The 21,645-nt window shown below is 38.4% G+C and overlaps 1 protein-coding gene across 3 annotated transcripts in view; it reads right to left on the reverse strand.

Annotated features, from left to right (window-relative positions):
- The window catches only part of si:ch211-106h4.4 (MAM and LDL-receptor class A domain-containing protein 2), a 32,225-nt gene extending 11,915 nt beyond the window's left edge, over nucleotides 1-20,310 (reverse strand). Inside the window, exons 1-33 of one of the 3 annotated variants that reach the window (XM_044221075.1) lie at nucleotides 20,103-20,295; nucleotides 19,709-19,831; nucleotides 19,298-19,426; nucleotides 19,029-19,128; nucleotides 18,742-18,916; nucleotides 17,445-17,661; nucleotides 16,427-16,558; nucleotides 16,108-16,232; nucleotides 15,463-15,700; nucleotides 14,506-14,774; nucleotides 13,573-13,663; nucleotides 13,279-13,419; nucleotides 12,296-12,427; nucleotides 11,385-11,518; nucleotides 11,098-11,272; nucleotides 10,664-10,783; nucleotides 9,996-10,150; nucleotides 9,817-9,912; nucleotides 9,234-9,324; nucleotides 9,012-9,131; nucleotides 7,480-7,582; nucleotides 7,249-7,399; nucleotides 6,904-7,123; nucleotides 5,446-5,569; nucleotides 4,780-4,909; nucleotides 4,600-4,678; nucleotides 4,341-4,496; nucleotides 2,667-2,792; nucleotides 2,329-2,544; nucleotides 2,115-2,234; nucleotides 1,653-1,814; nucleotides 1,362-1,453; nucleotides 639-806 (exon numbers count right to left, since the gene is read on the reverse strand). In XM_044221075.1, coding sequence (XP_044077010.1) covers nucleotides 639-806; nucleotides 1,362-1,453; nucleotides 1,653-1,814; nucleotides 2,115-2,234; nucleotides 2,329-2,544; nucleotides 2,667-2,792; nucleotides 4,341-4,496; nucleotides 4,600-4,678; nucleotides 4,780-4,909; nucleotides 5,446-5,569; nucleotides 6,904-7,123; nucleotides 7,249-7,399; nucleotides 7,480-7,582; nucleotides 9,012-9,131; nucleotides 9,234-9,324; nucleotides 9,817-9,912; nucleotides 9,996-10,150; nucleotides 10,664-10,783; nucleotides 11,098-11,272; nucleotides 11,385-11,518; nucleotides 12,296-12,427; nucleotides 13,279-13,419; nucleotides 13,573-13,663; nucleotides 14,506-14,774; nucleotides 15,463-15,700; nucleotides 16,108-16,232; nucleotides 16,427-16,558; nucleotides 17,445-17,661; nucleotides 18,742-18,916; nucleotides 19,029-19,128; nucleotides 19,298-19,426; nucleotides 19,709-19,831; nucleotides 20,103-20,151 — 4,659 coding nt within the window. In that variant the 5' untranslated portion in view covers nucleotides 20,152-20,295. Of the gene's footprint in view, nucleotides 1-638; nucleotides 807-1,361; nucleotides 1,454-1,652; nucleotides 1,815-2,114; nucleotides 2,235-2,328; nucleotides 2,545-2,666; nucleotides 2,793-4,340; nucleotides 4,497-4,599; nucleotides 4,679-4,779; nucleotides 4,910-5,445; nucleotides 5,570-6,903; nucleotides 7,124-7,248; nucleotides 7,400-7,479; nucleotides 7,583-9,011; nucleotides 9,132-9,233; nucleotides 9,325-9,816; nucleotides 9,913-9,995; nucleotides 10,151-10,663; nucleotides 10,784-11,097; nucleotides 11,273-11,384; nucleotides 11,519-12,295; nucleotides 12,428-13,278; nucleotides 13,420-13,572; nucleotides 13,664-14,505; nucleotides 14,775-15,462; nucleotides 15,701-16,107; nucleotides 16,233-16,426; nucleotides 16,559-17,444; nucleotides 17,662-18,741; nucleotides 18,917-19,028; nucleotides 19,129-19,297; nucleotides 19,427-19,708; nucleotides 19,832-20,102 lie in introns of all 3 variants that reach the window. The other 2 variants (XM_044221076.1, XM_044221077.1) reach the window with 2 other exon arrangements.
- Between the last annotated feature and the right edge of the window lie 1,335 nt (nucleotides 20,311-21,645).

Genomic DNA, 21,645 nt, shown 5'->3' on the forward strand with positions numbered 1-21,645 from the left:
AATCCACAATAATTTATTTTTTTGGCTGATTGGATGGAGGGCGATGGAGCAAAATTAGCATTCATTTGGAGTCATGTTTCTGGCCACCTGACGAACCAAAGTCCCATTTTCACTCTCCTTGGGTTTGGTCTCCACTAAAATAATAGGTTCCTCTATGTACGCCAGCTAGTTGCTAATTGTGTCTGTCTGTTGTTTGGTGCTGAGCAGGTAGTGTACAGTGTTTTTTTTTTTTTTTTTTGCTGAAAGCATCTGCTTGCTGTAGCTGAAAACAACACTGATGAGAGTGGTGAGAGTGAACCACAACATTCAAGTCATTGCCTGTAAAACCAAACAATGAGCTTCTAAAATGCTAAAATGCTGCTAAGATGCTAAAACGTTCTATAGAGCTGTGGGGAACTCCAGAGTTGGGTGATAATTCTGTGGGTTTGTGACTATGAGCAACACCTTTTATGTTACACAAAGGCATTTGACCCACTGATCATATAAAAATTTTGATTAGAGCAGCTTTAAAAAAACTTTTTTTATCTTTGCGTTCTCATATGATAGAGTTAACAATCTGAGAACATTTTCATAAATGAGGCCCTGGTTGACTGAATCTTGCATCTGTCATTTAATTAACTGTCTGTGTCTTCACTGACCTTGCTATTGTCTGAGGAGGAGAACATGACCTCTGCTCTCTGCCAGCTGTAACTCTGTGAGTTTTTCCTGAGCCATAACACAGTGTCGTCACTACCAGACTGTAGTGTCCTGGACTGGGCTGTCAGTCTGGCTGCAGCATCATCCAGGCTGAAGTAGAAGAATCTCACCTACATGGATAAAATAAATGTTATCACAGTGAAGTGAAAAAGAAGGTGATGATGTGCTTTGAAAACAAGAATTAATCACTTGCTTTTATCTAAATAAGCTCAGTCTCATGCACTATGCTCAACCTTAAAGAGTGGTTAATAATGTACTGTAGATCAGAGATGAGCATGAGATAGATAATAAAAGCTACATACACACACACACACACACACACACAAATAGCAGCAAGGTATTACTGTAAATTAGCAAATGTTAGCATACCAACTTGCGAAACTAAGATGCTGAACACGGTAAACATTATACCTGTTAATAATCAGCATGTTTGCATTGTCATTGTGAGCATGTTAGTGTGCTGACATTTGTATTGCTCAAAGCACTTCTGTGCCTAAGTACAGCCTCATGTTACTTCTACAAAATGTATCTATATGCATTTTTGTCAGCCTGTCAGGATGCCACCCATGTTGACTTAAGACACATTTAGTCAACTCTTTCATAAGAAGACTTGGCTTGACTTGAAGATGGCATATGCTATATGCACCTACATACCGTATACTCACAGTGCAGTTAAAACTGGGTAGTAAGGTTTTGGAGAGAATCTCTGACGTCTGGCCCTTCTCAGTCAGGTGAGTCCCAGGGATAACATATTGACCTGTATAATGAAATTAGAATTATATATATATATATATATATACACACACACAGTATATATATAAAAACATGGAAAGTTGAAGTATAGCATTACTGATTACAGAAGAAAATGAATTAGAGGACATTAACCATCTAGTGAGTCAAGTTATTCAGACCCATAAGGATTATCTCAATGTCAAGTAGCTCAGAGAGTCTAATACCTGCAGCAGAGTTTTGGGTGTGATCCCTGGGAGGCCCATGTTTGGACCAGGCTTCCTGTCCTTTGTGATGTGTCCACTCAGCTCCTGGTGTGTCTACATCACTTTCCGCCCAGGAACACAGGCCTTGTTCAAAGCTGCAGCGCTCCACAACACCTTGTTGCTCTACATTGTTATTATCATCATCATCATCATCATTATCATCAGGTAAAAGGGAGTGAGAGATAGTTATGAACTGCTAACCAAGAACATCATTGGTCATCATTTACATTATCGACTAATCTGCTGATTATTTTCACAATTAAATTGATTTAGAAAATTACTGAAACGATTATAAAAAGCCGCTGGATATTTGTAAATCTTTAGAGCACACAGGGAGTGCCTGTACAGTGTGCAGGGACTTTACTGCACCAGTGCATTCGGTATTTCTAACATATTTAACCATTGTTAATGATGATATCTCACCACAGTTTTTCTCATCAGACCAGTCCCCACAGTCATCACTGAAGTCACACACTTGGTTGTGCTCCACACACACACTGTTGTTGCACATGAACATATTCTCTGGACACAAGGGCTGGGGCTCTGAGAAGGAAAACCAAAAAATGTTTCATGAATGTAAATCAGCTTGAAAAGAAAGGGGCCAGCTGGAAGTGTGCAGGTAGAGCAGGTAGCCTACCAGGCAAGGTGCAGTTGGTGAAATCTATGTCATCAATGGCAATGTGTCCAGGCTTGGTGAAGGACCTGGAGGCTTCAAACAGGATGGTGAAGTCCTGAGGCATTCGACCAACTGTTACCTCACCATGCTGCCACAAATCTCCATGGTTACCAGACAGCCACCACAGGGTGGTGGTCCTGGAGCCCTCCTTTAACACCACACTCAGCTCCTCTATGTCTGTAACAGTGTACAGAGTTAAAGATTGCATGCAGAAACATACATGCTGACTCACCTATGAAGAAATCAAGAACACTTTATTTTAGTGGCTTCACACACACACTTGCATATGCAAAACATACCCTCTCCATACATGTTGTAATAGAAGTGTAGTGTGCAGATGGCGCTGGCTTGTTTCATGGTGGGACTCTGCAAGGCAGCAGGACTCATTTGATCTCCTTGGTCAGACTGAACTGCTATGTACCAACCTGGAAGCATTAGATAAGAACCCCGGGATAACCCAAAGCATTACCCTTTATTCTTTACAGTTAGTGGTGTAAAACCATGGCAGTAGAAGATATGAAGCAATGGTTGATCTACCAAATTGACATGGAGTGGAAAAGTGGTAACAGGAGACTTGGGGAGTGAATGGATGATTTTTTTTCACAGTTATGCAGCTTAAACATAATATACCTTAATTTTCAGTTGAAATGGAGCTTAGTATGCAATGCAGGCAGTGATAAGTGATGCTTTTTTTCTTGTTGTGTTCTGTGGGAATGATTCTTTTTGGTGGGAAGACACCATGATTTGTAGAATTCTCCCCTTTTTTGACACGCGTTGCAGAGGTTTAAACAATATAAGGACATATGGTGGTGCTAAATTAAAATGTGCATTATATTTTTAGCAGTGACCAAACAGCATAATTCAATAATAAATCACAGAAGGGTAGATTTCATGTTTAGTATAAAGCATTCAAATCAAGCCCAACCCTGAACAAGGATGGGATGTAGAAGCTGTGGCCAACACTATCCACAGGCAGCACTGCTACCACACATATTGTAAAAGGGGAAACACAAGAGACATCTCACTTCCATACTCAGCATATTTTACACTTCAACAAACAAACTTCTAACTATAATACCCAGAACATCTTTTTAATGGTGAGAAATTCATGATCAAAAATGGCTAAAAGATTTTGCTGCTTCCTCCTTGTGAAGGTTGTAACTATGAAGGGTATTTTGGTTATTCTACGAATGGAAGGTGTCCAGCTTTGTATATCATACACAGAATGCTTTTGTATTTATTTGATTCCAGTGGAACATCGACAATTTTGGTAACCTCTAGCTCTGACTGTTGCGGTTTGTCAAGCAGTGTAGCAGGGGAAACAAGGGATTGGACCCAAATGCAGACACAGGGGCAGGGGCAGAGTAAGTGCAGTTCAATAGTTTAATGATCAGAAAAAGGCTTAAGGCAGGCAGTGGTTGAAATAAGGGAAGCTGTTGAACACAGGCAAACAGGTTTGACAGTCCAAAAAACCCAAAATCCAGGCAAGATCCAACAGAAACAAAGACTAAATACACAGAACACAGGGGAAACAAATGCAGGTATGCTTGACATAGTGACACTGACGATTTGACAAAGATCAACGGAAGCACACAGACATAAATACACATGTGAAGGAAGGATAACAAGACACAGGTGAAAACATAACTAGACACAAGTGCAACTAATCGGGACAGGACAGACAATCAAAACAGGCAGGAAAAGCAAACAAAGACAGGAAATAAAACTACAAGACACATGAGGGAAGGAAAATATTTCGAAATAAAACAGGAAATGACAAAACCCAAGACTGAAGACCATGACAGTGACTTTTATTGCTGTCTATGTAAAAGTGTGAGACTAGAGGAAGGACATGGATTTGAGTCTGACAGTCTAAGACAGTCAGTCTGTTCTGTCACTGTGCTCTGTATAAATGCAGTTCAGATGCAGATAATCTGTCCAACTGTAAATAAAGGCAGTATAAGAGGGGTTACCCAGTTCAGTGCCCACTGTGTTGTCCACAGAGGGTCCAGTGTTCTCAGTAGCATTCCTTCCTCTCATCCACTGAACCTGGCCAACACTGATGTCCTCCCAGCCACACGTGCCATTTTCAAATGAACAACCCAAAAATCCCAAACTTGTTTCATTAACTACAAGAAAAAGAAAACGGTTTCATTTTTTAAAAATGTAATTAGCATCAAACATATTTCAGTAATGAACTATAGAAATAAAAAACAAAAACAATATCAGTACCTTGACAAAGGCCCGGTGTGACACTGATGTCATCAATTGCAATAAATCCTCTGTTGTTGGTCTCTGCTTCGATCAGTAGCTGAGCATCAGGTCGTTGAGGGAATCAGTGAATATTATTGCTAAAATATCCATTCTTTCTCTTATTATTATTACTTCTACAATGAGCCTGTTTTGGATTACCTGGAAAGGTTTGCTCCTCTCTACAGACTGAGAGAACCTGGTCCAGCTGAGTCCACTGCTGTTACTGTTGAACATCAGATACTCCTCCGATGGCCCTGAACGCATGTACACCTTCAATATCCCCGAGTCACTGACATACAACAGACAATTGTCATGTTTTTGTGCGATACGTTAAAACAACTTCAGTCAACCAAAAAACATTTGTTTACTTTTTTGTTGTTCACAATTCTTGTTTTCCAAAAAAGTGTTTATTTAGCTGGGGGTTTTTTTCTTTGCAGAAGAAAAATCCTGGACGTTGTAAACATATATGCTAATTTATTAACTATTCCCTTCCTTGTTTCATTTGGGCTACGTTGACACATACATTATATATCATATTCTACCTGGATCCTATTTTCCGGATGTTGATGGGTTTAAACTATTATTTATTTTTATTTTTGATATTAGATCTTTTTCATACAACAGATCTGTGAAAAGAGTGAACTCTGTCACAGAATATTCTTAGTCTTGCACAAAGTGGGGCAGGTGATTCATGCCTAAATGACACTTGTACACACTTCATGAGGAAGTCAATGAGGAAACTAAACAGGATAAAGTGCATCCTCTGCATTGTCACATACTGTATGTTGTTAAAAGGGTCGTGACTTGTAATTTTTCTTTGCTGACCTGCTTTTCATGTGGTACCATAAGGTGAGACAGGAGGTGGTGTCTCTCGGTTGGATCCATTCTGACAATACCTGTGCTAGACTGCTGTGGTTTTGGTGCAGTGATGAGCTCAACAAGAAGCAACCTGAATGCAAAAATAAGAATAAAAATATAAAGTATAATGCAAAGTACAAACTTTTTGCTGTGAATGCTTTTCAGTGCTGCTAATTTTGGACATTTGAACTATTCAAACTGAGTGCAGCAGGATCATTGTTAATTAGAGAAAGATGATCCTTTCTATTGATTTCTCAGTTTCAAATTTCTTTTGTAGAACAGACAAGAAAATTCTTTGTGGGGCAGGGAGGAGGTAATGTCGGCAACAGGACATAAGTCAGGGATAAAAACAGAAGTTAATAAGTAACAGACTATATCAGTTAAACAGCAGCTACAGTGGCTCATATTCAATCATAGATTGCAACATTGACAGTTGTTAGGCTAATCAGTTAGCTAACTTTATATTCAATTATTTTCTGAGGCTTGTAACATTTTCAAAAAAACTTAAATTGTCAAAATGTTAAGAAGGTGTGTGAATGGGTAAAGAGGATGCAATATTTCGTTATTTTAAGTTATTTATTTTTGCTTTTTGCGTTATGTGGCTTGATGTGTGAATAGTATCCCTGACTTTGGTCATGTTCATTGTGCCCGGAGTTGTATTTTCAACAAATGAATTTAAATAATACCATAATTTTGTGCCCTCCACAGTTATTGACACCCTTAAAGCTGCAATAATTGATTTTTTTTAGTGACTTGCGGGCTGTGGAACAAGTTGTAAACATATTGACATATTATCATCTTATAAAGCTGTTATGGGGAGCAAACAATTACTTAATTGTACATCCAGCAGAGCAACTTTAGCATTCGTAGTTGTGTTTCTGGTCACTTGCAAATTGCTGGAAATTAGGCTGATAAGAGCAGTAACACTCAAACAAAACAGTAACATAGCGGCCTGTAAAACTAAAACAATGAGCTGAAAGATGCTAAAATGCTCCATAGAGCTGAGAGGAACTGCAAAGTTGGGTGATAATCCTCTGTGGGTTCGTTAGTACCCCAAGAATGACCTCTTTCACATGACATATAGTCATTTGAGGATTTGTTAATATAAAATATTGTTTAGTGCAGCTTTAAGGGTTTAAATCTGCAAATCCCACTGTCCATGCTGCTGCGGTTATGAATGAAAAATGACCAACGTCGCCCACCCGAGTTTACCAACAAATTCACTACGTTTGAGATTTTGTTGGGTATGATTTAAAGCCTTTTTCGTTTGTTTGTTTGTTTTGAAAGATAATTTTACTTGGGCTCAGTAATATAAAATGAAGAGTTTCTCCCCTATTAGTGTGATCTCTGGGTGGAGCTGTAATTTCTACTCCAGTTGCATGTTCATGTTTATCTCATTATATTAAGGTATATCTAAGGTCATACCCTCTGGGGTCTGAGTGGTGTGGTCTGTCGGTGGACCCTGAAAGCCTCCACTGGCCAGCACCCAGTCGTGTCCATCTTCTTTGGGGATGTTGACCCAGTTGCACTGTCCAGACTCAAAGTCACAGCTGCCTGGAGGACTGCAGGCCACATCCCTCACAGAAATATCATCTAATTTCACTGTAGAGTTAGTGCCTGGCACATGGACTGCCTTAAACACCACCTGGTGAAGGACATGAACTGTTTCAGGAAACAGCCTTAAAAGAATGCAGTTTAGTGACTTACCGTGAAAGAGTCAGTTTGGCAGAGAGTGCGAGGAAAGGGATCATTGAAAAAAAAAAAGCTTACATAGAATTTTGCAGGGGAGGACACAGTGACCTCTGCCACCTCCCAGCCTGGAGAGGGCGCTCCAGATCGTTGCCAAAGTGCATCACTCAGGTCCCCGCTCCACAGCACATGCACGGCAAGGATGTTAGAAAGCCCTGCAGGTAACCAGTACCTGAAAAAATACAGTAGATACACAAACATTAAAATCTGCATCAACTGTGTATAAATGTGTGATGGCAGCACTGGACTCACCAGAAGCGTACACATATCTCTGTGGCTGAGGTGAACTCAGGTGTGAGCAGCTGAGCTACTTCATTCTGTGTAGAGTTTGATATCATCACAGTCATGTAGAAACCTACAACAAAGAGAGAGTAAGAGCTGTTTCAAATGCAGTCATGGTCTTTTTTTCCAGTTAGAGCATGACTAGATAATTTTGCTTGCTGTAGATTCTGCTTTAATTATGATATTTGCATTTTTCCCCCTCACCTCAATAGTCTGTCAAAAGCTACAGAACATGTATTATGAATTGAATAACTACAAGGGAATTGTTAAAACAAGGTACCAGGAAAATGTGTCAAATGTGCAAACAGGGCACCCCAGAAGCTCAACTGGTAGGGCGCCTACCATTAAGGCTGTGTCCTTACCGTAGTGGCCCGGGTTCAATTCCCATGGCCCTTTGCTGCATGTCATCCCATCTCTCCTGTCTCTGCAACTATCTTTATCCGAATAAAGGCAAAAATGCCCAAATAAATAGTGCAAACTAAGTAGATTCAAGTCTACAGCAATGCTAGTGGTTACATAAGGCTGTACTCGTTGCTGTGAGCTAAATGCTAACATGCTCACAATAACATGCTGTCACATGCTGATGTTTAGCAGGTATAATGTTTACCATGTTCATCATGTTGGTTTAGCGTGTTGGCATACTAACATTTTCTAATTAGCACTAAATACAAAGTACAGCCTAAGCTGATGGGAATGTCATTAGTGTTGCAGGTATTTAGTCATAAACCAAAGTACTGGACAAATTAAATAGTAAATGGCTACAGTTATATAGCGCTTTTATCCAATCCACACACACATTCACACACCGATAGCAGCGCACTACCACGCAGGGTGCTGTCCAACCACCGGGAGCAATGTGGACAAGAGGAGGAGGGAAGCCACAACCACCTGAGCCAAAATAAAATTTTGACCTGATGGTGGGTCTATATGAAAAGTCAGAGAATCACCAAAGTCATTAGGGTTGATCCTCTGGAAACCATGAATGTCTATATAAAACTTTACGGCAATCCAATCAATAATTGTTGAGATGTTTCAGTTTGGACCAAAGAGGTTGATCGGCCAAGCCATATTGCCATCCCTAGAGCCACACCGCTAGCAAGGCTGAAAATCCATTAATGCTTTAACTGTCGCTTAACAGGTTGTATACATTAAAACAGGGGGTCCCAAACTAGCAGATCATCCAAAGAGTAATGTTCCCTTCCCAGATAGTTTCATTACAATAATTTGTAGAGACCTGAGGAGGTAAAATTATTTCACAATAAAAAAGCACAAGTTAGAAAACATAGCAGAAATATGTATTTTTCCTGTTTCCTATCTTGGTAATCATCTTGCAACCCCTCAGAGTTATATTGCGACCCAGCCCCCCCATTTTGTGGGATGTAAACATAGGTTTAACATGAGTTACTATTGAGTCACTTTACATTATAACCTTCATCTAGTTGTGGTGAGACCACGTATTCTCAGCATGAAGTTGGTTGGTACAACAACAGTTTTCTACTCACCATTTTCAGTTCCATAGGTGTGATCCACCTGATACATTGAGCCTCTTTTGGGACCCCAGCGACCCTTATGACTGACATCGTTGTTAAAGCCACACAAGCTGGAATCAAACCCACACACATCTAAAATGGTGTAAAAAAAAAAAAAGGGCAAAGTTGTAATAATCTGTTCTATGTTTTCACTTCCTGTGAACATCAGGCAATGGCGGATCTGTATTTGCGTACTCTCATTACTGCAGGCCCCCTCCCTCACTGTAATGTCATCAATGGCAATGAATCCTTTACTGTTGGTGTTTCTATGGCCAGTGAACATCACCTGTGGACGAAGGAGGAATACATACAGTATTTAATACAAATAGACAATTTTAAAAAAGGGGTTTTTTATTAAATGCAAAGTGTTTTAAAAAGTTGGTTTTGTGTTTTTGTAAAATTACTTTAGTTTCTGTCATGATGAAACTAATAGGGATCCTAATACATGAAATGAAATAAATACGGATACGGATTTGAGCCCTAAATAAATCGGCTGATATTAGCATATTGCATGTATATTGGTATCACTGTATATATCAATAGATAACTAACAAGAAATTGCAGTGCAGAAATGCCAAAGGTATGTTTAAGATTGTTTAAAAACAGTGCTTCCATTACATTGTTTGTCCAAACAAACATAAAATGTCCTGTTTAGAACATATAATCTCATAATTCATTTAAAAACATATATACAATATCGACATTGATATAATCCTAAAAAATCCAGCATTGTTGAGTTTTAGTGCAAACATGAATATGTGGTTGAGCTAAGTTTTACCTGTATGGTATTGTTCATGCTGATGGTTACTTGTGCTTTAATCCACTCTGGATTCTGGGTCCCTCGGCGAGTCCAGACTAACAGTTGAGAGGATTTCTAGAACAAAGCAAGTAATAATAGCTCAGAAGTAATCAAAGCAAAGCCTGTAACAGAAGGTCTGAAGTAACTAGGGTACATACTGTCTCAATCAGCAGATTCAGGGTGGATACTGAAGGCCCGAGCATGTAGTACCAGAATCCAACACAGATATGTGATGTAAGACTGATGACAGGAACAGAGATGACTGCTCTCTCCCCATCCTTCGACCCAGATCCATTCAACAGTAAGAAGAAACCTTGGTGGACATAGAAAACACAGAGAGGCTTCCAGACTGTGAGGCAAATCAGTGAATACAATATGGCACTAGATCAGAGCTCTTTTGTCACCATTGACAAGATTTCCATTCAACCCAGCATTGGCTAGTTTTTTTATGAACATGTACTGACATCTGCAGTGTGTGCCAACTTTTTATGGTTTGAACGTTGGAATAAAAATATAAAATTGTGAAAAATGCCCATCACATTTTCTAAAAACCAAATGTGCCATGTGTTCAAATTGCTTGTTTTGCTGACAGATAGTCCAAAACACCAAGATATTCAATTTACAATTATATAAAACAGAGAAAAGCAAACAATCCTCACATTTGAGGACCTGGAACCAGCTATTTTTTACAGTACAGTTACACCGCCCCACCTTCGCTACATGTTTTCAGGTCAGGTTTCTTACTTGACCTCTATTCTAAGTTTCTTTCCAGTGTTAATCAAATATTCCTAGTGTTGGTGCTTATATTATTGTCACTAGTCAATACCTTGATCATTTCCAACAGTATGATCATACTGAGGTCCATCCCATGGCTGGTCCACTTGAAGTCCACTACTGAGAGTCCAGTTCAAATCATCACTGACCTCCTGGCCCCAACTACACAGACCTGTTTCACAAGATACATTTTTATATCTTAAAATGCTTTATGTGTAACATAGGTAATGGGATAAATAGACAATAGAATATTTACTTAAAAGTATGCAAATATCCAAATGCAAATACTACTCAACTGGCCTTAAGTAAAACTCAAAATATTCACGAAACAATGGAGAGATAAAGTTCACATTAACAGATATAGTATTAAGTCAATTATGGAGTCTGAATTATACTACTGTAGTTAAAAAATCTTATAACTTCTTCGTTTATTCAGTTATTGAGTCACAAGGTCAAAATGTTGACCTCCTGTTTTCCCAGAGTCACCTTGTTCAAAAGTGCAGTCCATGGCGGAGGCAGGAGCAGTGGTGGTCGTGGTGGCAGGGTTTGGGGTGGTGGTTGGGATAATGTCATCATCACAAGACTTGTCTCTGATGATGTGGACGTCGTCCAGGGCAAAGCTTCCTTCCTTTGATTTGGGACAAGTGGCTTGTAAAATAATCTGCAATGAAGGATGATAATTCATTTAGAAATGTGCACTGATTCATTCAGGAGCAGTATTTTCTCAAGAAAATTTATCAGGGTATATTATGAAAAGATACATTTTGCGTTACCTGGTGAAGCCCTGATGCACTGTAATCCACCCTGTCTTGGATCCATGTGTTATTCATATATCCACTTGTATTCCACACATGACGCAGTCCAGCAGTCTCATTTACAAACACTGTCAGTGTAATGACTGAAGGACCTGGAAGCACCACAACGTCATCATCAAAAGACAGAAATTTACATTTATTGACAGGTTTTAAGAATGTTTCTCCTTCTCGATGGCTGGTTCTCACACACCAGTGAGCACTAAACCCTTAACATACATTTTCCCCCTTTCTCAGCATTTAGGTTGGGAAAATCATTATATTCCACACTGTCTGAAAGTAGGATATGTTCTGTATCATCTCTATATGAGACTCTTCATTGTAGCTATATGATGTTTACACACAGAGTTAAATATTCAAATGTATGACTAAAAACTACTTACTTGGTGGGAATATTAGGATATGCTGTATTGTGATCATCCCTGTTATCCCTTTTAGGTTTTTTTAATCAATTTTCTGTTTTTATTTTAATCACATGAATATCCCTTTTTATATTCCATGTCATGATATATTTATTGCTGTCATTTTATTAATTTATTTTGATCTTATTTGTTTTGTAATCCTTGAATATTCTTTTCATATGTAATTTACTATAAGTGTGTCTGTATTCTTTGTAACCTCTATGTTTTATGTTCTATGTGGTGCTGATATCTTAAAACTAAACTAAATCTGGGTTAAAACTAAATCTAGCTGAAAAGTTACATTTGGCTGCAGTATTTACAGTAAATTACCATGCATCAATACGAAGTACGCATTGAAATATAGCTTTACAATGTACGTAAAATAGACGTGAAAAATGACAAGTTTTAACAATGGTGAATTCAAATGACCAAATCAGTGCTTACTTACACAGTAGAAAAGACTGTACTCACGATTAGATGACCACCCGTTGGTGTAGTGCCAGATCTCGAGGCAAGCACGGTCTACTGCCTCCATTGTCTCACTCTCCAGTCGGGCAGTTTCTTCTCTATCAGATTTAGATGAAGTGAAGAATGCAAAGTGGCCTATAGAGAGAAAAAACAACAAAATATCTTGGAGAACTATTTTACAAGAGAGCTCTGCACATGCACACAGCTGCATAATTTCAGATTCCCATTAAGACTATATATTCAGTCACCTGAAGTCTGAGTGGCTCCATTAAATCACATGCTTTACTAAAAAAGTACCTTAGTAAATTAAAAGGGGTATCTTACTCAGTTGCTCATCCCACTGACACATTCCTAGCCAATCTATTAAAGTATTTAAAGATGACTGACAAGTGTTGAAACATTTAAAGGATAGGTTCATAATTTGTCAAAGTCTGTCCTAAAAAATATTTAGGAGCCCATTTAAACATTGAAACAGGTTTTGCTTGCTATAATCATTCCCCCTGTTCATACCGGCCATTAAGAGATCCCTTCCTAACGCAATTTTAATGTAAGTGATGGGTGACAAAATCTAAATTAATGAAGAAGTTAATGTGAGGCTGCAGCAGTCTGAGTTTGACAAATCAAGCTGGTATCTTCCACAGTTCCAGTATTTTTAGTGTGAAATTGCCTCTTTGTGTTAGTAACCCTCTACCGAAGCTCAACAAGGAAACACTGTCTGAGGAAAGACAGAGAGGGAAATTTATACCAGTAAGATCGTAACTTTGGAAGATGTCGACTTTATTTGTCAAACTCAGACTGCTGAAGCCTTCCTATTAACTTCAGATAAACTTTTGAATACATTTTTGCACAGAACAAGGACTGTGGATTTTGTCCCCCATTACTTATATTGACAGTGCATTAGGAAATGATCGCTTAATGGCCAGTATAAACTGGAGGGATGATTACAGCAAGTGTCTGTAAGTTAAAGTGATCCAAGTGTCCCTTACCCAAAGCAGAATTTGTGGAGTGGTCCCTTTGTGGAATTAAAACACCCTCACTGGCACCTGCCAGCCAGTCCCAGTCCACCCCGGACTCTGCTGGAGGATTATTCACCCAACCACATAAGTCCATTTCAAAGTCACAAAAACCTGCAAGGAATAACACAGATACATACAGTATGCAATCATACATACATGCAAGCACAAATTATAACAACCCACCCCCAAACACACATACACTAATTTTCATCTTTCCATTTTCTTTTTTAACTTTAAAGTTTGAAGTTTACAGCAGTCACTAACCTGGCGGGGGACAGGCACCATTCAGGACAGTTAGGTCGTCGACAGCGATATCTCTCCACGGTCCATTTCCGACCACCGCCTCAAAAATCACCTGTCACTCAGAATGACAAATGAATTTGAACTTATGGGACAACCTGTGTTATTTCCACATAGCTTTGTCTTTTACATGTACTATATTGACTGAGAAAATGCAGACTTATCTCAAACTACTAAGATTCTCTGCTGAAGAAGCTTAGCTGAATGTGATAATCTACACATACTGTATATACTACTACAAGTCAATCTTAAAACACTACTCACATGCCCACATGCTCATTAAAAGAGTTATTAAGCACTGTAATTAGCCCTCCTGTCCATACTGGCAGGAAAAAGATCCCTTTCTAAAGCAGTTTCAGTGTTTTTGGTATTGTCATTTCAGTCACTCTGTGAGTGTTTAAACAAATAAGTTACTGTGTGGCATCAGAGTCTTATAAGAAAAAACAAAATACCCTGAAAAAGTAAGGAACTTTCAATGTACACCCGGGCATGTGAGTATTGTTTTAAGATAGACTTGAAAGAATGTGAACCTATCCTTTAATGTCATTGTGATAACACTGTTATTGATTTGATGGAGCTACACCTACAGTGTTGTATGTCACTGCCTTAAGATTAACTGTAAAAATATTATTGTAAAAAATATATGCATGTGTTAACTTGCAATGTCCTTTAAGTAAGTAAACTTTATTCATGTTGCACTTTTGCACTTAAAAAAGGAGATGGTACATCTCAAAGGGAAATTTCTAATAAAGAATTAGCAACTTTTCAAAGCAGCAGTTACAGAAGGAAGAAAATAAAGAGATGGACAACAAAATGTATAACATAACATATGCACAGGGATGCTTTTCAAAATGTGCACTGATTTGGCAATCATTTACTTAACTAACCACCAGGTACCTGATACGGGGTATTGGGACTGCGAAGCGTCACTCTTCCGTGCCTCCAGTGCTTCCCCTGATCTCCACTTCTGGTCCAGATCTCGGCGGAGTGTCTGTGGTTGTCTGGAGTTTGAAGGTAAACACTGAGTTCCCCCACTCCACTTCCTGCCATGTAGTACCAGAACATTAGGCATTCCCCATCAGCAGTTGTGGGCTCCATCACTGCAGTCATCACTGCGCCTCTGGACCCTACAGGGTTACTCCACAACTGGGCACTCAGGTAATAACCTACACATAAGGCGGAGTTATGCACATTTTTATTTGAGAGTGTGTGTTTGTATAAGCATGTAGGTTTGTGTGTAAGATGTTTTATATAGCACAGGATCACACCAAGTTACCTACAATGGCTAAATTGATAATTTATTCTAATGTATCATCCTCAAGAAATGCTGCAATTGAGATGCATCATCTCCCTTGAAAATTGGCCTTTCAAATTTTGAAATGTTGATGTTCAGACATCCTTAATTCCTTTAATTATAAATACAAGATCCAACTTCATAACAAGCAATTGCGTCTTTCCATTTGAGTGAAAAATATTGACCTTTATTGACCTCTATCGGATCCTTAATATATCAATTAATGTAACATGTCAAATGCATCTCTTTTTCAGGTTTTAAAATTCCAGCCAAATTGAGACTGGTGGTGCCTGATGCCACATTTGACAGATGGACCAACAGAGCCTAATTATAGTCAACCCAATCCCCAGCTTCCCTAGTTTCCTTATTTGGCGGAACACAAACTCTGAGCAAACATCCAAGGCCGATATGAAAATATGTATAGGCTAAAAAATGACTCTGTGATTTGTTTAGCTGCAAAAGAAGCAAACACAAAATATGACCTTTCTCTAGTTCCGACATGTTTCGAAAAATTCACAGCAGGTTAGCCAGCTGAGACTGTATCTTAAGGAGTTGCAAACCTTGCTCTGTCCCCAGAGTGTGATCTGTGGTGGGGCCTGAAGAGTTGGCTGGTTGGGACGTCCCCGTGATCCGGCTCCAGCTGAAGTTTGCAGACGGTTGGGGCAGCAGACCACAGAGGGAGCCCTGGAAGGTGCACTCTCTCTCAGCCGGACAAGAGCCATTCTCACTGCTGGACACCATTATGTTATCAATGGCTATGCTGCCTTGTTTTCCACCCACCACAGCTTCTATAATAAACTGGAGAATGACATAAATTGACTGAAGTGTGAGTTTCAAGATAACAAGGAGTTTAACTTGTCATGAAACATATTTATTTACGCTACTGTTTTAAAATGGCTATGGAAGTCAATGACAAACAAATCTATTGAAAGTACATTTGAGCTAACCTGTTATTAGACTTTAATAAGAATAGAAAGACAATAGTAATATCAGCTGTAAGAAACAGTGAGGAAGAAACAGAAATAAGAGGCTTGTATTTGATAACAGTCATGTGTGCTTAAATTGTTGGCTAGCTTCCAACACGTCTTGATAACTGTTCTTTATGATACAGCTCTTCACAGGAAATAAAATGTCTTCTCATTCTAAATATTCCTCTAAACACCTTCTTTCTTATGATCAGCAGAGGAATATACACAAAAAAACACCTGTATTGGTTTGTCACTGGTGAAGGTAAGATCCGCAAATCTCCATTTGTTTCCCTGGGTGCCGCTTCTGATCCATACAACCGTCTCCGCTTCACCTGAACGCTTTGCAATAAACTTCAATGAACCTGATAATAAGAGAATGTCAACAGAACTTTTGCATTTGAGAAATGCACGTGTATTATAAGAAAAAGTTAACAGTGGTTAGAATGAATCAGAATTGTATGGATCTTAAAAAGTGCTGGAAAGTAGCATATTTTCTGTGTATACCTCTGGATTTAATTGTGTTTGGAAGTGTAGCTATGAACAGTGAGGCACGTACCAATGCTGTTGCCAAATATGTGGTACAAGAAGCTCACACATATGACTTGACCAGCAGGTCGAGGGAAGCTGATGAGTCTGGCTGCTGATGAGATATTTAGGTTGGGTTTAGTAGTTATGAGCATGTAGTAGCCTACGGAGGAAGAAAAAAAAAAAGAAGTAAAAATCATCAAGTACTCAGTTTGATTACAATTTCAATCATATATATGAAAACAAAAATATTTTTCCAACAGCATTTAGTATTAGAGAATGAAAATGTGCTTACACTTTTAAGTAAACTATATGACTGAAGCTGTTCAGTCAATATAGTCGTAGTTTTCATACACTTTATGAAATGTTGTGTACTTATATGTAGCTGTATTGTTGTAATCATTAACTGTCATTTGTTTGTGCGTGCCTTTATTTTGTTTATATATGAGGAAATTTTAACCATTTATTGATATCATTGATGGTTTTGTGTTGTTATTGATTTGGTTGTGTTGCATTAAGATTAGTTGCTTTGTTTTATCAAATTTCTTTCTTTCATTTTTAGCTGTCATGATTGTATTAATATTTTATTTTGACATCTTTTAATGTGTGGACCTCTGGAGGATATGGCAGAAGCTGATGTGGATCCAACAAAATAAACAACAATAAACAGAACATGCTCATATGGGTGTGTACTGACATGTAAGTGCTGCAGAATTGTCTACAAGGCTGGATTACGAACCTGAAGGGGAAAGCAGGCAACTGCCCATGGCCCCTAGACCTTTAGGGGCCCTGAAGGCTTCAGGATCACTGTGTGGCAATTAGGCTGTGGTAATCTGATACTGTAAGCACCACTAATGCACATTATAAACTGAAATAGTAGGGGCCTGAAATCGACCTTGTAGAGCGACCCTAAATGAAAATAGAGTTTTGAGGCCTTTATTATTTCAGTTTATGTTGTTCTTACATGGTGCATTTTACTAAAAAATGTGTTTAATCAAGATGCCACAAAGTAATTGCTAAAACTTGTTTACAATAAATAGGATACTCACCATTCCCAGTTGGGGTTTCATCAAATCTCCCATTACTCCTTTTCCACAAAAGGCTGGCAGTGTAGTCATGGTACCATGAACAGGCGTCGTTTTCAAAATCACATGAGAGTTGGTCTGACCCTGCGGGGACATCTCCCTCTCCACAGTTCTCAAAGCTGATATCATCCAGCATAACGTCCCTGGCTACCAAATATCGAGGGCTGAACGAAAACAGCAGCTGCAGAAAGAGAAGTGGTTTACTCTACATTTGTTCTGAAAATCTATATTCAAAATTATTTAGGGTTTTTTTACCCCCTAAAAAAATCATCTTGTTACAGATTGCTGTAACAAGATGAAAGAATGAATATTTTTATATAAGTATGGCTGCGTTGACTACATTCTGGGCCCCAGGGGGAAAAAATTAGCCTAGTGACCATCCAGTGTCTTCCCGATTGCTGAGTACTACCTGGCCCAGGTTTGCTTTGTGTCTGTTAGTTTATGGCAACACAATATGTTGAGGAATATGTACCAGGTAAAATAATTAACCCTAAGGTGCTTTATTGATTCCCCAAGGGGAAATGAGTTGTTATATAAGAACAGGAAACAGAGCAGATAAAGATACAATAAAATTTAGAGGTACAATAAAGATTAAGAAATAAAAAAGTGCTACACCATGAATCTAAATTAAATTATAGCTAAGTTAAAGCTAAGGTTCAGTAAGTTAAGCTGTGGGCTACAACTTGAGCCCTGGTTTTTTTAGCCTATATTTGTTTACATTATTTTACATTTTTCTCAGCTATTAGAAGTTCCTACTTGCAATTACTTTGACACTGAAAATAATTAAAAATGTGATGATTAATATTTCACAAGTTCTGCAGTTGTAAGGAGCGTCTTTTTTCTATGATTTCTAAGCGGATTTATGACATCCTCCGAAAGTTTAAGTCACACTAAATCTAAAAATATCTGTATTGTATCATGTATGTGTGCTGTGATTTGACTGACTTATGACTCAGGAAGGAGTACATCAGAAATTGTACTCCTTCTGAGGAAATTGTACTCAGAAGGAGTACAATTTCTGATGCAAATTGTAGAATTAGGTGATAAGGCTTTTAAAGTACTTCAATAGCCTCCATGAACTGTCTGTCACAGCTGCTGCTGCTCCAACTGTTGACTGCATTTACAAGCAGGTCAAATCAGCAGGCAAAAATATAATTATATATAATATAATATAATTAATATAACTTTAATGTTATGTTATAACCCGTTGTTTTTAGAACACCTGTCTGCACCTGTCTCTTTCACTGGCTATTTCACTTACCTTGTATCCTCCTGGCTGATTACCGATGAAGGCTGTGGCATTCTCCCAAACTTCTGTCTTACTTTTAGAAATCTCCAGCAAGTCTTTCTTAGTGGTGCCTCTGACCATTGTTACTATAAGGGATGATGATGATGATGATGATGATGATGACTTATCATAAATATAGTACCAGAAGCTGAAACACATTGACAGGCAAATCACAAAAACAGGCAACAGTTCGCACCGGCTATTTCACAAATTCAAGACAAATTCTAGTGAAATAAGCCTGGACTGATTGTTTTCAGTACCTGATCTGACATCCCAGAGCTGCCAGGTTGTCAACAGAATACTCCAAATTAGCCACTGATAGGAAACCTTCTTGTTTTCCATCTATATGCATGACATGTCCTGTATCCAGCAGACAAATATTCAATAATAAGATTATCATCACAGGCTAAATACCTGTGATCTAATCAAACATTTTTATCACAGATTTAAAATGTCACGGTATCTGTTTAAAATTAATTATCAACAAAGTAATGACACGAATGGAACATGACAGACGGTTAATATTTACCCAATGGACTTCCTGTGGTATGGTCCAGTCCAGGTATTGAGGTGATGTTTGCCACCTGCCGTCTCCAGCGGAAGGAGATATTACTGGTGTTGTTCCAACCACAGGAGTGATGCTCAAAATCACATGACCCTTAACAAGGAGGGGAGCAACAGGGGGAAAAAAATGGCATCAGAAAGTATTTAAATCCTGAAAGCATTCTTGTTCCCAGGGTCATGTTGTTTATTATGTTTTATTATACTATTTGTATTGTTTTTTCCTTTTGTTTTTGTGCATTTAAAAACCTTAAATACCTTCACAAATACTAAATCCTTAACCAAAATTGATAAGGACCTGATGTTCTTTGATGACGTTCAGTAAAAATAAGTTAAATTAGACTTGATTTGAAAATGTTTTCCTGAACTGTCAGCATACCACAAAACTCCTCATCTGAGCCATCTTCACAGTCCTTCTTAAAATCACAGACGCGTCCAGCAGGAAGATGTTCTCCGGATGTACAGTTGAACTCCCCATCAGAGGACACGATGACCAACAATACTGTAAAGATCATGGAAATCTTTCTTTTTTCACTGCTAAAACATCTCAAGCTGTCAGATAACATAGACACAGCAAAGACATTCCACAGTCACATGCACATTTTCCAAACACTGCTGACATTGCACAACTTGTCATTCTAGTTTATCTGAGTGACAACTCTGGTGACTTCTCCCTCACCTTTACACACCTTATTTAACCAGTAGGCACATAAAATAATGTAAACTACCTTAAAGATAAACAGTGATACAGAAATGTGTATAATATAGCTTACCTGACAGCAGAACAAATACTTGCTTCATGTCTAGGGAAAAATGACACATGAAGAAAATCCAAAGAAACGTAAAGATCCTTAAAGCATGATCGCTATCACAGCAAACCCTCTGATACAGAAACAGTTTGTGCCTGTATTTTTGGAGTCCAACTTTTATTACAACTGAGCTAAGGACATGAGCCTTTATCGGTAAACCCTTGCTTAAAGTCCAGAGTGTACTCAGTAACCTGCACTACATTTCCGTTGCTTGTCTTTATGACCCTCATTGCATGCTTCACTTCTGTTACTTACACTTCTGAGCTATAGTTTACAAGAACTACCTTATGTAGTCTTTGTGTTGGTAAACATTTATGTGGGCAAACTTTGACCTTCAGTCAATAAGAATCAAACTCATGATGAAGTGAATATTATTTTAAGGCATATGGTACAGTGTCAGTTTGGATTTCATTCTCATAAAAATGCTTTCATGTAAATTCCAACATTTAGCACTACCTAAATGTATATTGTTGATTTACCATAAATATTTGTATTAATATTAATGTGGGTAAGCTCTCATTTCTGCAACAGTTAAGTCAAATTAGGTCGTTTATCCTGTGAAATACTGTATGTGATACTGGCCAAGCTTTACTGGTTCTTATCTGACTTTCCAACTAGGAGATAAAAATACCAGGAAAATGAGATACTCCATGTTCTAGTTTAAGTGTGTGAGGTCAATAAGTATTCTGCAAAACAGTCAGAGAAATAGCAATTAATTTTAACTCTGTTAATCAACGGTTAAACAACTTTGAGTAGCAGAGTAGTACAGTAAGAAATTTTGAAGGGCTCAAAACCTCATAGAATAGTCTTGACCCCAAAACACTACAAACCACCTTAACTGTTCAGGTTAAAGAGCTTGGAAATAGTACAATGTTTATAACATTTGCTTAAATGTGCGTATGAAGCTTATGGAATACACAACTAACAAAGGTTGCTAATTTCCTGTCCATCCAATAACCATTCATCATCTCTACAGGAGCTTCTCTCAAAGGTGTCAGGTCACACCTAATAGGTTTACAGTCCAATAAAACTCACAATGACATCATCTCACAAACATCATGCTATCAAAATGCCTGAGCAAAGGTTTGTGTATCGTCAGGAAAACATGGACCGAAAGAGGAGCAGAAATAGTGATCAGTGATAACTAAGTTAATGGGAGAGAGAGGGAAAAAGCCACAAAGCGCAAACACACAAATTAAAATTACCCAATAGGCCCACTTTAAGCCTACAGCCAGGATGCCGTTTTTTTATGTACAGACGATGGCAGGGAAACCCACTGAAATGAAGTTGGATCTCTATCAGCTAATTATCAAACAGCAGCAGGTGTAGTAAACTTTAATTTCATCTTTTCACAGCTTTCAAGTGTTGACAGCGACATTACAGAGCCGTTTCTATTTGGATTCAGCCACTACAAGCCATGTGAAATGTGTGTTTATTAGTCTATATTGTTTACAATGCTCTTGGTGCACGTGGTATTTTGTCTACTTGCCACACAGAGCCATCAATT

This window comes from Siniperca chuatsi, linkage group LG13, assembly GCF_020085105.1.
Source record: "Siniperca chuatsi isolate FFG_IHB_CAS linkage group LG13, ASM2008510v1, whole genome shotgun sequence".
NCBI lineage: Eukaryota > Metazoa > Chordata > Actinopteri > Centrarchiformes > Sinipercidae > Siniperca > Siniperca chuatsi.